Below are 14,002 nucleotides of genomic sequence, written 5' to 3' on the forward strand. Positions count from 1 at the left end.
GTCAATAATCTTGGGACCTATAGTTTTGTTGCTAATCTTGATCACAAAACAACTGTTGTTTCTATAAATTCGTATGTCATAGATTGTTCTCTGAATGCATATTTGAGAAGGGCAATTGTTTCAATTCCTGACGCCAACCCTTAGGAGCATGATTGATCTTTAACCAACTAAGATATGATCCCAAATTTCTCTCACAGTAGTGCAGGAAAAGAGGAGATAGTGAATAGATTCTTCTTTCTTGCAAAAATAACAAGTTGTATTATCTAGCAAACCAAAGTGATTCAACATATCTTTAATGGTTAGTCACTCGTGACAAACCATCCAAAAAACATGTTTAGCTCTTGGTCTAGCTCCATTATCAAACATCATTTTTCTCTAAGTAACGTTAGGTTATTCCTCTTTGAAAGTTATGTACATAGTCCCAATTTGATATATAGGTCGTTGTAGCATCATAATCCAAGCCTGGGACTGGTTCACATCACTTCTCACATTGAGAATGACTTTTAGAATCTAAGAACAAGATTGTCTAATAGGGACAATCATGGGATTTTCCCCTTTCATATAATAATCATGGACCAACAAATTCATAAGTTGTCAGACTTATCATTTAGGTTCCAAAGCAGCTTACTAAAATAACTATGTTTTTAAAATAATATAAAATAATTTATTGATAATTTTATAATATATAATACTTAATAGTTTTTTTTTATAATCTTCTATTTTTAAAATTTTATATTTAATTATTTAAAAATATTTAAAAATTATCAATAAACAAATTAACATAAAAATATTTAAAATAACAAGAACCTCGTTTTCTCGTGTTAAAAAAATGCAGCTTATTCTATACTAAAATCATCAATTTTAAATTTTACACAAGAAATTTAATAAATTTTCAAAAGTAAAAATTATTGGTCAATATGCTCGGTCCAAACTTTCATTTTAATATAATAATAATAATAATAATAATTAATAACATACTATATATATTATACCATATACTCTGTGTTATGTATTGTTATATAAAATCCAACTTTCATTCATTAAATTGATTTTTCTATTTGATTTATCAAAATCCAACTTTCATTCATTAAATTGATTTTTCTATTTGATTTATCAATGATGTTGTATACTAAAGTGATTTACTAAAGTGATTGGAGAAGGAAGAAGCTAATTAAATTAAGCAACATTTTCATTCAAAATGAAATATTTTATATATTTTTATAAATTAAAAGTCAAATCGATATGACCTTTTAAACCTTTGATTTTTCGATCCTTTATCAATTTTTTAGTTTAAATCTATGTTATTTTGCATGCCTTTTTTCAAGTCTACATAGATCAATTAGAATTTCGATTCCCAGTCTGATCAGTTGAATCAGTCGATTAGATTCGATTTTGATTGTCATGCAATTTTGTATACATATTAAAGCTTCAATGGTGTCTGCAAGAGAACTCCGATAACAACTAAGAATTTTACCTTCGGTGCTAAACGAAAACTCTGAAGCAATAATATGGGTCGGTTCGTCAAGCCCGAAAAAATCATAGGACTTGCACCTCAAAATTAGATTCTATATTTTCCAAGAATTTTTTAGCCTGGTCCTAAAAAACTCGCAACCCATTAAGGCTAGCTCGTATGGATTGCGGGTAGTCCATTAGACTCACATGACTACAAATTGAAAGAAAAAAAAAAATATATATATATATATATATATATATATATATATATATATATATATATATATTGTCTAATATATATATATATATATATATATATATATATATATATATATATATATATATATATATAAAATAATATTTATATTGTCTAACTCCAATGTTTATACTAAATTTCATTCATATTATGTTCAATCTTTCTCTTTTAAATATTATACATTAACATAATCAAATTAATATGTAATTGTTTTGTGTTTAATTCACAATTTCCTCATACTCTATTAGTTTCTTTTATTTTAAATATTTAATTATTATTATATACAATTTAGATATGTATTATATTAAAAAAAATATATTATAATATTTATAAAAAATAATGTAGTAATTAAAATGTATTATTTTTAAAATAATATAATTTTTATTGTATTTATAATAAATATTATAGGTTTTTATTTTAATTTTTGTATCAAAAATAATTTTATAAAAAATTCGTTTAGGATCAAGTAGTCCAAAGCCCCTAGAGAGCCGGGTTCGAATAACAATTTTGTACTGCATATTACAAATTGTTTTTTTTACTCGGCCCTAAAAAGTCTGAGGATTGTCAGGACGGACCTTTTAAGACCGGATAGTCTATTTTGATAGCTCTAACCTAGACATCTATAACCATTATACCAAGAGTAGGATATTTTGTGGAATTTACCTTCCACCAATTCAAGATGTCAAAATCTGAATTTTTCTTCTCTCCAGTCTCTATGAGCATTAAAATCATCATTTGTAGATGCTTCTTCAACTTGTCTTTTCTTTTTCTTTTGAACATTGACACCGTTGTGTTTCTCCAAATCAATAGTTAGGGGTGGATTTGTTGTAGATATCACTGATGGATTATTTTCATACTATAAAATTAGATAAACATGACAAATTAACCTGAATTTCAGGCTGCAAATTAGATAATCACAACTGAAAAAGATTCATATATTGTCTTTATGCAATTTTATTTGATTTTCTGTCATAAAAATAGATGCATTAGAGACAACAAAATAACTGATTTTGTTTTTGCCAATAACCATATCTAAGATTAAAAAACTAAATTGAAAAGATGAGAGATTAGAAGATGAAAAAGAAAGCGATGAGACAAGAGCTTATAGAAGAAGAAGAGAGACTAGAAGATGAAAAAAATAGATAAGAGATTTACCCTGCTATGAGAGATTAGTATGCGGAAACTAAGATGAGAATTCCGTCATTGGTAAGTGAATGAGTTTGAATTAAGGCGGAGATTTAATATTTTAGTCAATATAATTTTTTCTCTACTTTTAATTTTATTGACTAAAATATTATCAATGATTGAATGTGGATTAAATGAATGGGTGATAATATAGTCCAATTTGATTTGGTTTGAATCAATTCGATTTTCAAAATAAAAACGGTAAACTAAATCAAACCACACTACTTCTATTAAAATATGGATCAAACACATTTGAACCAAACATAATTTTTTATCATTTTCAATATGACTATGTTCGGTTAATCGTTTTTTATTGGATCAGTTCAAGACATGTAATTTTATAAGTAATGTATAAATATTAACTTATTCAAAGAGATAGATAACACACGGCTAATTAATAATTAACACATCACTAAAAGGCCTTCTCTGGTATTGTTGAATCATCATGGCAAATCAACCACGACTCTCTTCAACCGCCATAATCTAAGCTTATAAATAAGATAAGTATCTCATTCTACAATCAGTTACAACTTCAACAAATATTAAAAAACTATTTCTTTAATATTCTTCGATCATCATGGCAAATCAACCACGACTCTCTACAACCGCCATTATCAGCCCTCAATACTGTGCTCCAGGTATCAACCATCTTTTTGAAACACTTTTTACTAACTTACTATTATTCAATACCGAGATTATTCGTTTGTTACAGCTACAAATCCGGTTGATTTGGTAATCACAAAGGAGAGAACTTTGAGAGATAGCTTCACTGTCACAGACACAAACAACAACGTTGTTTTCACTGTCAAAAGTTCTCTTGTAACCATCGTAACATCCCATGAACACCGGTTCTTATGTGATGCTAGCGGAAATCCCATTCTTCATCTTCGTAGATCGGTTAGTTCGTTACTTATTTGATCCAAAATTCAATATCTAACCTTTAAACAATCATTGACTGCTTTGTTTTTGCAGCTGACAGCAACAAATGATAGTTGGAAAGCATTTAGAGGTGAAAGTGAAGAGCCAAAGGATATTATCTTTACTAGGAAGCTATCGTCATTGATTCAGCTTAGGACTAAATTACATGTGTTTTTGGCTAATAATAGTACACAAGCTTGTGATTTCACTGTCAAAGCAAATTTATCTCAGAGTTCTTGGAAAGTTTACATTGGCAATTCAGACAATCTTGTTGCTCAGGTTTAATATTTTTATATACATTTAGTTTCCATAAACAATGCTTAGGAATGAATCTACCTATCTCAACATAAAATTACCTTGTCAATATAAATTGTTTCTTAAATCTAAAATTGGTATTGTTGTTATTGCAGATAAAGAAGAAGAGTGGCACTATGTTTAGCAGGGAAAAGTTCATGGTCACTGTTTCTCCCAACATGGATTATGCATTCATTGTGGCTCTAATTGTGACCTTTGATTAAGTAATAGGTTTACGAATTTTCTTTTAATGTAAAGATATTTCATACTTAAATATAAGAAATATTTTGTGTATTAAGTTCAAATTCCTAAACATGTCCAAATGTCTGCATAATAATAATAATAATAATAATAATAATAATAATAATAATAATAATATGAGTTTAATTGAAATGCACTTTTACACTGTCAGTTAATCACAACCATTGATTTTTTAGATAAGTTTGACTTTTTCTATAATCACATGTAAAATAATTCAAACGGATGTGATTTATTGATAGTGTAAAATTTTTACACTGGCAGAGCATAACAATTAATCTCTAATAATATTGTTATCTAACTCATTTTCTTTGCTTGTTAGTGGCCGATTAATGGTTTTATTTGTAGGACCTTCTCGTTGGTTTTAGGATTGATGATCTATCATCTTTAGCATGAAAATGATACTCTTGTTGTTGTAGACCATTTCTTAAAAATCTATCATGGTTATCTTATCTTAGAGATTTTGAGCTTAATATATAACCTTTTAAGAGTAATTTGATACGGGTCAATATGAATTCTGTTTTTTTTTGGGGGTTTTATTATTGATTTTTTTACTGTAGAATCGAGAGGCTCCTTTTTCAATATTCAGGGTTATGATATCCTTGTCTCTTTTGAAAATTTTGATAAATATTTGGAGAAAAATATTCAAATCAAGAGAAGGTTTTTATGGGGTGACGTTAATGGAGAATCAAAAATTTATGTGGCTAATTAGGTCGATGATAGCAAGTTTAAAAGTAAAGGCAGCTAGAGGTTTAGAGATTTTTGTGTGTAGTTTGAGGATCTTAGGTGCTTCTGACTAGTTTGATGATAGTATCACTAGGAAGGTTGGATCAAAGTTTTAAACATCTTTTTGAACTGACCTTTGATTTGGAAGTGTACCCTTAAAGAATAGATTCTTTGGGTTGCTTATGATCATTGATTATCCTTAGGGAAGTGTGGGCGAGGTATGGAGGTGTTTATGAGACCTTTATTTGGAGCTTTACGTGGAGGATACATTTCTTTACTTATGAGGAACTTGTCGTCGTTGAATTCCTCGCAGTCGTTCAACGCATATTGTTTTCTTTGACAGAGATGAGTGAGTTTGGAAGCTTGCTATGGGTGGTGTTTTCTTAGTGTCCTCTGCTTATCATTCTCTTTTGTCCTCTTCTATTTTTTTAAGTCACCCATTCTCTATAAATAATTTCTCTCTCTCTCTCTCTCTCTCTCTCTCTCTCTCTCCTAACAACAGATGTAAAAATTTCATCGAAGTCGATTCCTTCTTTATGAAGAAATTTTTGCACCACTTCTCCTTTGGGATTCAATTTCTCCTTTGAGATTCAATTTCAACTTGTATACCCACTTCACATTGATTGCCTTCTTGTCTTGGGGCAATTCGACAAGTGACCAAGTGTTGTTGACTTCGATTGACTTCAGTTCTTCGTCCATTGCTTTCATCCACTTCAAATCTTTCAATGCCTCAGCTGCATTGACTGGTTCGACATCTGTGTAGAAAGCATAATGTACCAACTCACCTTCTTCATCGAACACATCATCTTATATAATCGCACATTCTTGCAATCTTGCAGGCATGTGTCTTGTTCTTTGAGGTCTGTTTGGGTCTGCTTCACCTCTGACTTCTTGTCGAACTTATCTTTTAACTCCACTAGTTGGTTCATCACATAAGATTCTCACTGAATCTTTCTTGACATTCTCAGTCCAATCACATTCTTAAACTCATATATGATCATGTCCCTGCTGATCACCACTTGCTTATTCACTGGGTCAAATAACTTGTATCCTTCAGTCGAATGATATCGTATCAGGATCATCTGACTCGACTTGTTATCAAGTTTTCTTCTCAGCTGATCTGACACATGTCTTTGTATTATAGATCCAAACACCTTCGTATGACTCACGCTAGGCTTGACACCAGACCAACATTCTTTTGGCGTGATTCCTTCTAGCTTCTTCGTCGTACATCTGTTCAGGATATATGTTGCAGTTCACACAGCTTCTCCCCCATAATTCTTTGGGTAGATGCTTGTCTTTCAACATACTTCTAATCATATTCATGATGATTATATTCTTCCTTTATGCGGCTCCATTCTGCTGTGGAGCGTAGGGTGGCACCACCTCACGCACAATCCCTTCTTTCACACATAATGCATTGAAGTCTTTCAACACATATTCTCCACCACCATCAATCCTCAAAATCTTGATCTTTTGACCATAGATTTAAACTTGGCAAATACCTCGATCACTTCACTTTTCTTCTTGATCAGGTAAGCCTACAATTTTTGACTGAAATCATCTATGAATGTAAGAAAGTATTTGTAACCTCCAATCGAATACACCTGGAGAGGACCACATACATCAGAGTATATGACTTCAAGAATTTCCTTCGACCTGCTTCATGCATCCTTACTGAAGTTGTTCTTATGTTGTTTCGCCTGCACACATTCTTCACACACTTCGTTTGGAATGTCGATTTTTGGTAATCCTTAAATCATATTTCTTCTCTTCAAATCTCTGATGTCTTTGAAATTGAGATGGTTAAGTCTATAATGTCATATTCATTCATCTTTGTTGATTGTTGTTGTAAGGCACTTATGCTCCATCACATTAAGCTCAATCTTGAAGGTTCCATTCTGAGACATTTAAGCCTTCAAGATCAATATTCCACTTAAGTTGAGAACTTTCATCATCTTGTCTTCGATCGACACTCTGTAGTTCTTTTCGACTAACTGCCCTATGTTGAGCAAATTGCTCTTATGCCTGGTATGTACAACACATTTGAAATTACTGACCTCTTGATATCTTTCCTTATAATCAGAATATCACCAACACCTTCAACTGCTAGAGTGTTGTCATTTGCAAATTTCACCGTGTTCTTCATTGAAGGCTTTATGTTGACAAATCAGTCTTTCCTTCCAGACATGTGTGATGAGTATCCTGAGTCCAAATACCGTTGGTCCTTGAATCTCTCTTCATCTCTTATTGTAACCATCAGCAACGTCTCTTCTTCTTCATGTTTTGCCAGTTTTACATAAGTTCTTGATTCTTCGACACAATAACACAACTCAACACACTAGGTGATTCGACAATTCCTACGATAAATCCCTTATTGATCTCTAACTAATTAACAGAGAAATAACAAAGTTAATTAGATATACTATTAAGTTAATTAAATAGTCAATTAGGGTGAATAGTAAATTGATTAGTTAAAGAAAAACCAATTAGGTGGATTTGATCATGATTAGGAGTTAATCATAAATAAATAAATTGACTAAGTTAAATAGTAATTAGATATATTTTTCTATGTGGTGGGAGGTGAGTTCTCTATCCATACCAATTCAAAAATAGTTGGATTCAATGGTAAAATAGATAATGATTAGGATGCATTACGCATCTCATCATTGCTGATATTCGATATTGTTGATTATATCAATGTATTTGAATTATCATACTCTAATCATTTTATCTTTTGACTTTTGAATAATGATAAATTTTCAACATCTTTGACAATTTCATACCACATAGTATCACCCATATAAACAAGCTTTTAATTCTTCTACACCAAAATTTCTTTGATATCTTCAATCCTCATGGCAAACCAACCACAACTCTCTGCAACCGCCATTATCAGCCCTCAATACTGTGCTCCAGGTATAAACCATATGATCTTGGAACCACTTTATTAAGCTCCATGTGTTTACATCAAATAATTTTTACCACTATTTCAGCTACACATCCAATTGATTTGATAATCACAAAGGAGTGGACTGGGAGAAATAACTTCACTGTCACAGACACCAACAACAACCTTATTTTCAAAGTTAAAACTCCTCTCGTAACCATGGTAACACCCCGCCAACACCGGTTCTTGTTTGATGCTAACAGAAACCCCATTCTCCATCTTCGTAGATCGGTATACAACTTATCAATATAATCATCAACCTGTTCCATGTTTATGGATAGTGACTGCTTTGTTTTTGCAGCTGCTGGCTGCAGATGATAAATGGAAAGCATTTAGAGGTGAAAGTGAAGCGCCACAGGATCTTGTCTTTACTAGGGAGCGATCCTCGTTTATGCAGCTAAGGACTAAATTAAACGTGTCTTTGGCAAATAATACAACAACACAAGCTTGTGACTTCACTGTCAGAGGAAATTTATTTCAAAATTCTTGGAAAGTTTACATTGCCAATTCTGACAATCTTGTTGCTAAGGTTTAGTTTTTCTTTCAGAACTACTAGTACATTACCAATATAAATTTTTGATTAAATCTAAAATTGTTGCTATTATTGCAGATTAAGAAGGAGCTGGGCACTATGTTTATCACAGAAAAATTCATGGTCACTGTGTCTCCCAACATGGATTATGCATTCATTGTGGCTCTAGTTGTCACCCTTGATTAAGTATATTTAACCCAAAATGATATGTGTATGTAGTAGAAAATCCTAACCAGCTCAAAATCTCTGCATATTGTTATTGCTAATATTAATGACCGCTTATTGAACAGGCACAATAATATATTTAAGTTCTTGAAAAAAAGTAAGCTAGGGGTCGATATGTAATTAGACATTTTCTAAGCATAGGTGCACACTATACAATATGCAATTTTGTTAATAAGAAAACTGTCATCTTCAACTGCTCTCCAATCTTGGTTCAGATGCACCTTCTTCATTTGAAGATGATTGTTCTTCAGCTCGTGCATTAGTCTGCACTGGTTTTTTGAACTGCACCAAAATCATTGTCATGTTATCGCATCCGTCACCCATAGCCAAAGACGGCGCCAAACACCGGTCGAGGACTCTTTCACAAACCTCAGAAAGTTTGGTATCCTGTATGATAGGGAAGAAGAAAAAAAATAGTGTCATGTTAAAACATCATCTTACACAAATCAGCCAAACTACTATGGAATGATAACTTAGAGCATTTAGAGGTGAAAGCATAGAATGCTAAAATCATGACATACTAAGTACAGTACTAAGAACTGTGTTAAATATCATCAATAATTGAGTATTGAATGCTCAAACCATCTTATTGAAAATAATGTATAACTTGAACACTCACCAAGAGAAGTTCTTGACGTACAAAATCTACCAATTGCTGGCTTGACAGGCAATCCCTGAACCATAAGAATAACATATTGTCATGATTCTCGAACTTTCAGATATAGATATGTGGCTGAGCACCCTCATGCTTTGAACTAGCTTTTGGAAGTGAAATTCAAACTCATTTAACATGGTATCGGAGATAGTGGTTCAAAACCCCGGTTGGTATTGGTATTGGTATTGGTAAAGGTCGCAGGATATACGCGTGAAGTTTTCTAAATCTAATGCCATTGTAATTTGCGCATATAGGTATCATAAAACTACAAGATTTTCATGAAAAGTAAGTGTACTATTGTCATTATTACATAGGAAAGTGACAGATATCTGCCGAATATACGATGATATATAGACTAAACGGGAATATAAACATAAGAATCATACCATATGCCATCACAAGCTATCACTATAAATTCATCTTCGTCGTGAAGGTCAACCTATTAAAAAATGTCAAAACCAAAACTATCAGTCATAACTACTACTCTTGACTAAGCATTGGATTATTGATTCTACTATATTTTCTATTGAGAAACTGGTTAATCTGATTTGCGACGGAGCAAACTTACAATGTTTATGTCTGGATTAGCGGTGACAGCTTGTTTTTCAGCCGAAAGAAATCTATTATTCTTAAAGTCCACATCACCTGCAGAATATTAAAACATATTTAATATTCTCTATAGACAAGATATAAGTGCATCTTCTTCACAAAGAAACTATACAGTCAAGAAGAAACAGTTATAATATATATCCTGAAATAATCATTTATCCGATTTGAAACTAAAAAGCACGCGGTGCATGAAACCTCCTCTTGCCTCCTATGTAACCAAAATAAAGCATACAAAATAAGATTCCTATCATTTTCGATGAAGTAAAATACTGTCTATTATGTTCGTAAATGAATGGATATTTGCCTAACTAAAGGCGCAGAGGGGAACGTCACTTACTAAGGTTAAAACTGAATAAAGGAAGCTCACTTGCCCGTAGGTATGTTATGTACCTATAGCTCTTGCTAGATTTAAACTCCCATTAACTCGTCCTGCGTGAATAAAACCTCCAGCTTTATAGATTCTTTCCTTCTCAATCGCGAGTTCCGGTTTGTGGTCTCTAGACAAATTGTAAGCCTATAGAACAAAAATCCATAGTCAGAAATAATCATGTCATTATCTGCAAGATCCTACTTAACGATAAAATTCCAACAATTTCCGTTCTGAAGATACCTGACCATTCCTAGATATTATGCAGCGAGAATCACCGGCATTTGCGACAAAAATTAGGTTGTTTCTAATGATTGCGACACAGGCAGTACTTCCTGAAGTTGGTCCATCAAAATCAGAATGAGGTCCCTGCTTACAATATAAGAAAATAAAATTACATAATGCCTGATAAGTGAAAACTGAAGTATTCTCCGCGCATTATTCCTACCTTCTCAAATCCCCAATCATCACTTTGGTCCTTATTATTATTATTATCACTGCTTCTTGGAGACCGAATCAATCCTTCAATCATTCCATTGAATCCTTTTACCTTATCACCCAAGACCGCTAATTCCCTCCATCCCCTTTGACCACGCATCATCTCGTCCATTCTGCATAATAACCAAAATGATAGTGTTTATTAATTTTATAGTGGGAGAAAACCATGCCCGAACGAAGAACCGGGGATCACTTTTTCTTCTATAATATCAATTGGAACTGCAGACAAATGTTACAAGCCATACTTCATATGTACTAATAGCTGAATACATTACAGAAAAACAACCTTCACCATTCATTACACAAGAGACTCTCTTTTCTTTATCTAACCTGAAAAATGCTTTCTGAAGTGATGTTCCAACATCTCCGGCTATGTATTCTTCACTCTTGAGTACCTGTTGGTGAAGATGCTTGGCGCAAAACTTTGCAACTGCCTTACCTGAACATTTGTGTTAAGTGAGCATGTATAACAAATTTTCGATTGCAAAAATACACAATATCTGTAACATTATCCTCTTTTCTTGGCTTAAATCACTAACGTGCATCATCTATATCATTTCTATCAGAAAAATGGTCTGAAAAGTGAGATAGCAGCTATTACTATTAGTTTTTAAACACTAAGCAGAAACAGTAGAATGTGATATGGACTAATTGGATATATAAAACATAAGCACGAAAACTATTTAAAGGTACTGAAAATAAAAACAATTATCAGTAGATCGAAGCTTTTCAGGTTTAATTTGAATCAAGGTATGCGTGTTGCACTAATATTCATTCCACCAAAATTCATGCCTGATTCACAAGTTTGAGTCCAATTTCTGTTAATCTAATGGATTCTGTTTTTTTATATATATTTCATAGTTTTTAAACTATCTCTTAACTTTTAGAACAAATCATGCATAGAAGGTTGAGAATTGAGATGTTACTCAAAGAAAAATTTGAATGCATCTGTAATATAAAAGCAAAATTCGATCAACCTTCCAAAAAACAAAACTTGATCAAAATTTTTTACCTCCATGACCATCATAAACTCCAAAAAATGAAGTGGATGAATCCACATCAAGATGTGCCGCATGCTAGCAAAAGAAACAAGAACGAAAGAAATCAACTACATATCAACGTTCAAGTACCACGAAATGAGTTCCAAAATACAAAGTTAAAAGCATAGTCAGTGACTAAACATAATCCAATCAACACAAAAAAACTCATTTTCTCTGAGACATGAGAATTGTTGAATTCATAATTTCTGTGTATAAATCAAACCACACTCACCTCTATTTATAATAACATCCAAAACTACTAAATACAATCCATCGCAGAGTTCTAAAAATTTTCAAGAAACCTTATAGCTTGCATTGCACATTACTCATAGAACTTTACAACGTATAATTGTGTCTGCAGTTCTACCAGACCTATGCCGCGCAGAAGCCTCAAAATATACATAGAATCTCAGCAGTAAAATACATGATGCATCTATAAAAAAAATAAGGTAACAAAAATCAATTCACACAATAAACTAGTAATTTATCGATTGATTACTCACTGCATCTTCCATTGTTGCACGCCAACCTTGCATAGATGATAATCCATATCTAAGATTCTCATTTTCGCCATCTTCAGAGAACTTTTCAGTTCTGGGAATGCTGAGATTTGTTCCCATTCCTGTATCTGAATAAAACCAAATAAACATTAGTGTTATTTCTTTAAGCATGAAAATTAATCAAAACATACACACAAAAAATGTAATAGAAAACCAAACAAAACTTTTGCAATCCGACATATCAAACCAATTATGAACAATTCAAAGAAAGAGGAATCATCTAAACTTCACTTTTATTCTATTTGTTTTTTTTCTCACTAACAGTGTTAAAAAAATGATATAATAAACAAGGAACGATCTAAAAACAGCCCTATCTAACAAAAACAAGGATTAAATATTTGAATATGAAAAATACAAAGTAAAGAGTAAAAAATTATTTTTTTTAAAAGGCAATTTGTTATTTATTAAAAATATGAAGAGTAATGAAAATCAATATAAAGAGAAAGCAATAATTTGAGATTAAACAGAATGCAGAATCCATAATCATGAAGGACAGGGAAGACCCAGATGAGAATATGGGTAGTAAATCAACAATAAGAGTTCAAAATCCAAAATTTAATGAATTGTCGCATGAAAAATGGAGAAAATTGTGAGAAGAAACAATTGAAGAATAGGTAAAGTTAGGTTTTTTATAACTGAGAAGAGGGAAGAATGAAGAAATAAATGATGGGTTGATAGGGAGGTTGAAGAAAAATACCAGAACATGAAAGAAGTGTGAAGAGAGAGAGAGAGAGAGAGAGAGAGAGAGAGAGAGAGAGAGAGTAGTGTTGCCAGTTGCCACTAGTGATTAGTCAGAATATGGAATGAAAAGGAGAAGACTTTGTGGTTTTGTGTGTCGGAATTTGCACAAAACTGTTCATCCACTCAACACAACATTTTTCCTAGAAAAATGTTTTTTTATTTTAACGATGATGATGAAATAAAAACGACACTTTTGTTTTGTTGTATATGGACTCTCTCTTATCTCTCTAGATATGTTTACCGTGTTACATGGAGGATATGTAATTTCTCATTTCTCTTTTTATTATTAATGATTTTTTTTCATTGTTGTAATTAGGAGATATTTATTTTAATTGGAACGTGATAAGGGTATGTGTGATAAGGGTATGTGTGATAAGGGTACAGAAAATTCAGATTTTTCTTGGTGAGTGAAATTCAGACATTTAATACAACTAGTTTGGCCTCTCCTTTTCTTTTGCTTTCAATTTCTTGTCTATTTCTTTGCTTTTTCTAAAGATACTTAAAATGTTAATATTAAAATAACAATTATTATATATAAGATTAAAGAAAAACAAAAAAAAATGTATTAAACAAAAACAAAAAATTAAAAATAATAAACACAATCAATTTTTTTAATATATCATCAATAGTGTTTATCTCTACGATTATAGAACAATTATAATTCTTTGTATTCTTGTGATGAATTAGGGTTTACAGTTTTACAAATAATATATATAATATTACGACTCAATTTATA

General features: G+C 31.8%; 3 protein-coding genes across 3 annotated transcripts; 2 read left to right on the forward strand and 1 right to left on the reverse strand.

Moving 5' to 3' along the window:
- The first annotated feature begins 3,388 nt into the window (after positions 1-3,388).
- LOC127098176 (protein LURP-one-related 15) lies at positions 3,389-4,410 on the forward strand. Its single transcript, XM_051036685.1, has 4 exons — positions 3,389-3,531; positions 3,606-3,790; positions 3,866-4,090; positions 4,222-4,410. Exons 1-4 carry the CDS (start codon positions 3,471-3,473, stop codon positions 4,327-4,329), a joined length of 579 nt encoding a protein of 192 aa, XP_050892642.1. The 5' UTR covers positions 3,389-3,470; the 3' UTR covers positions 4,330-4,410.
- Positions 4,411-7,928: 3,518 nt separating this feature from the next.
- LOC127098178 (protein LURP-one-related 15) lies at positions 7,929-8,993 on the forward strand. The gene is made up of 4 exons (XM_051036688.1): positions 7,929-8,008; positions 8,086-8,270; positions 8,341-8,568; positions 8,650-8,993. Exons 1-4 carry the CDS (start codon positions 7,948-7,950, stop codon positions 8,755-8,757), a joined length of 582 nt encoding a protein of 193 aa, XP_050892645.1. The 5' UTR covers positions 7,929-7,947; the 3' UTR covers positions 8,758-8,993.
- LOC127098177 (probable protein phosphatase 2C 60) lies at positions 8,801-13,407 on the reverse strand. The gene is made up of 11 exons (XM_051036687.1): positions 13,223-13,407; positions 12,469-12,593; positions 11,938-12,001; positions 11,256-11,364; positions 10,876-11,038; positions 10,671-10,796; positions 10,451-10,574; positions 10,020-10,096; positions 9,838-9,890; positions 9,416-9,470; positions 8,801-9,183 (listed from the first exon to the last, which is right to left on the reverse strand). Exons 2-11 carry the CDS (start codon positions 12,583-12,585, stop codon positions 8,986-8,988), a joined length of 1,086 nt encoding a protein of 361 aa, XP_050892644.1. The 5' UTR covers positions 12,586-12,593; positions 13,223-13,407; the 3' UTR covers positions 8,801-8,985.
- Between the last annotated feature and the right edge of the window lie 595 nt (positions 13,408-14,002).

Source organism: Lathyrus oleraceus, chromosome 6 (assembly GCF_024323335.1).
Source record: "Lathyrus oleraceus cultivar Zhongwan6 chromosome 6, CAAS_Psat_ZW6_1.0, whole genome shotgun sequence".
NCBI lineage: Eukaryota > Viridiplantae > Streptophyta > Magnoliopsida > Fabales > Fabaceae > Lathyrus > Lathyrus oleraceus.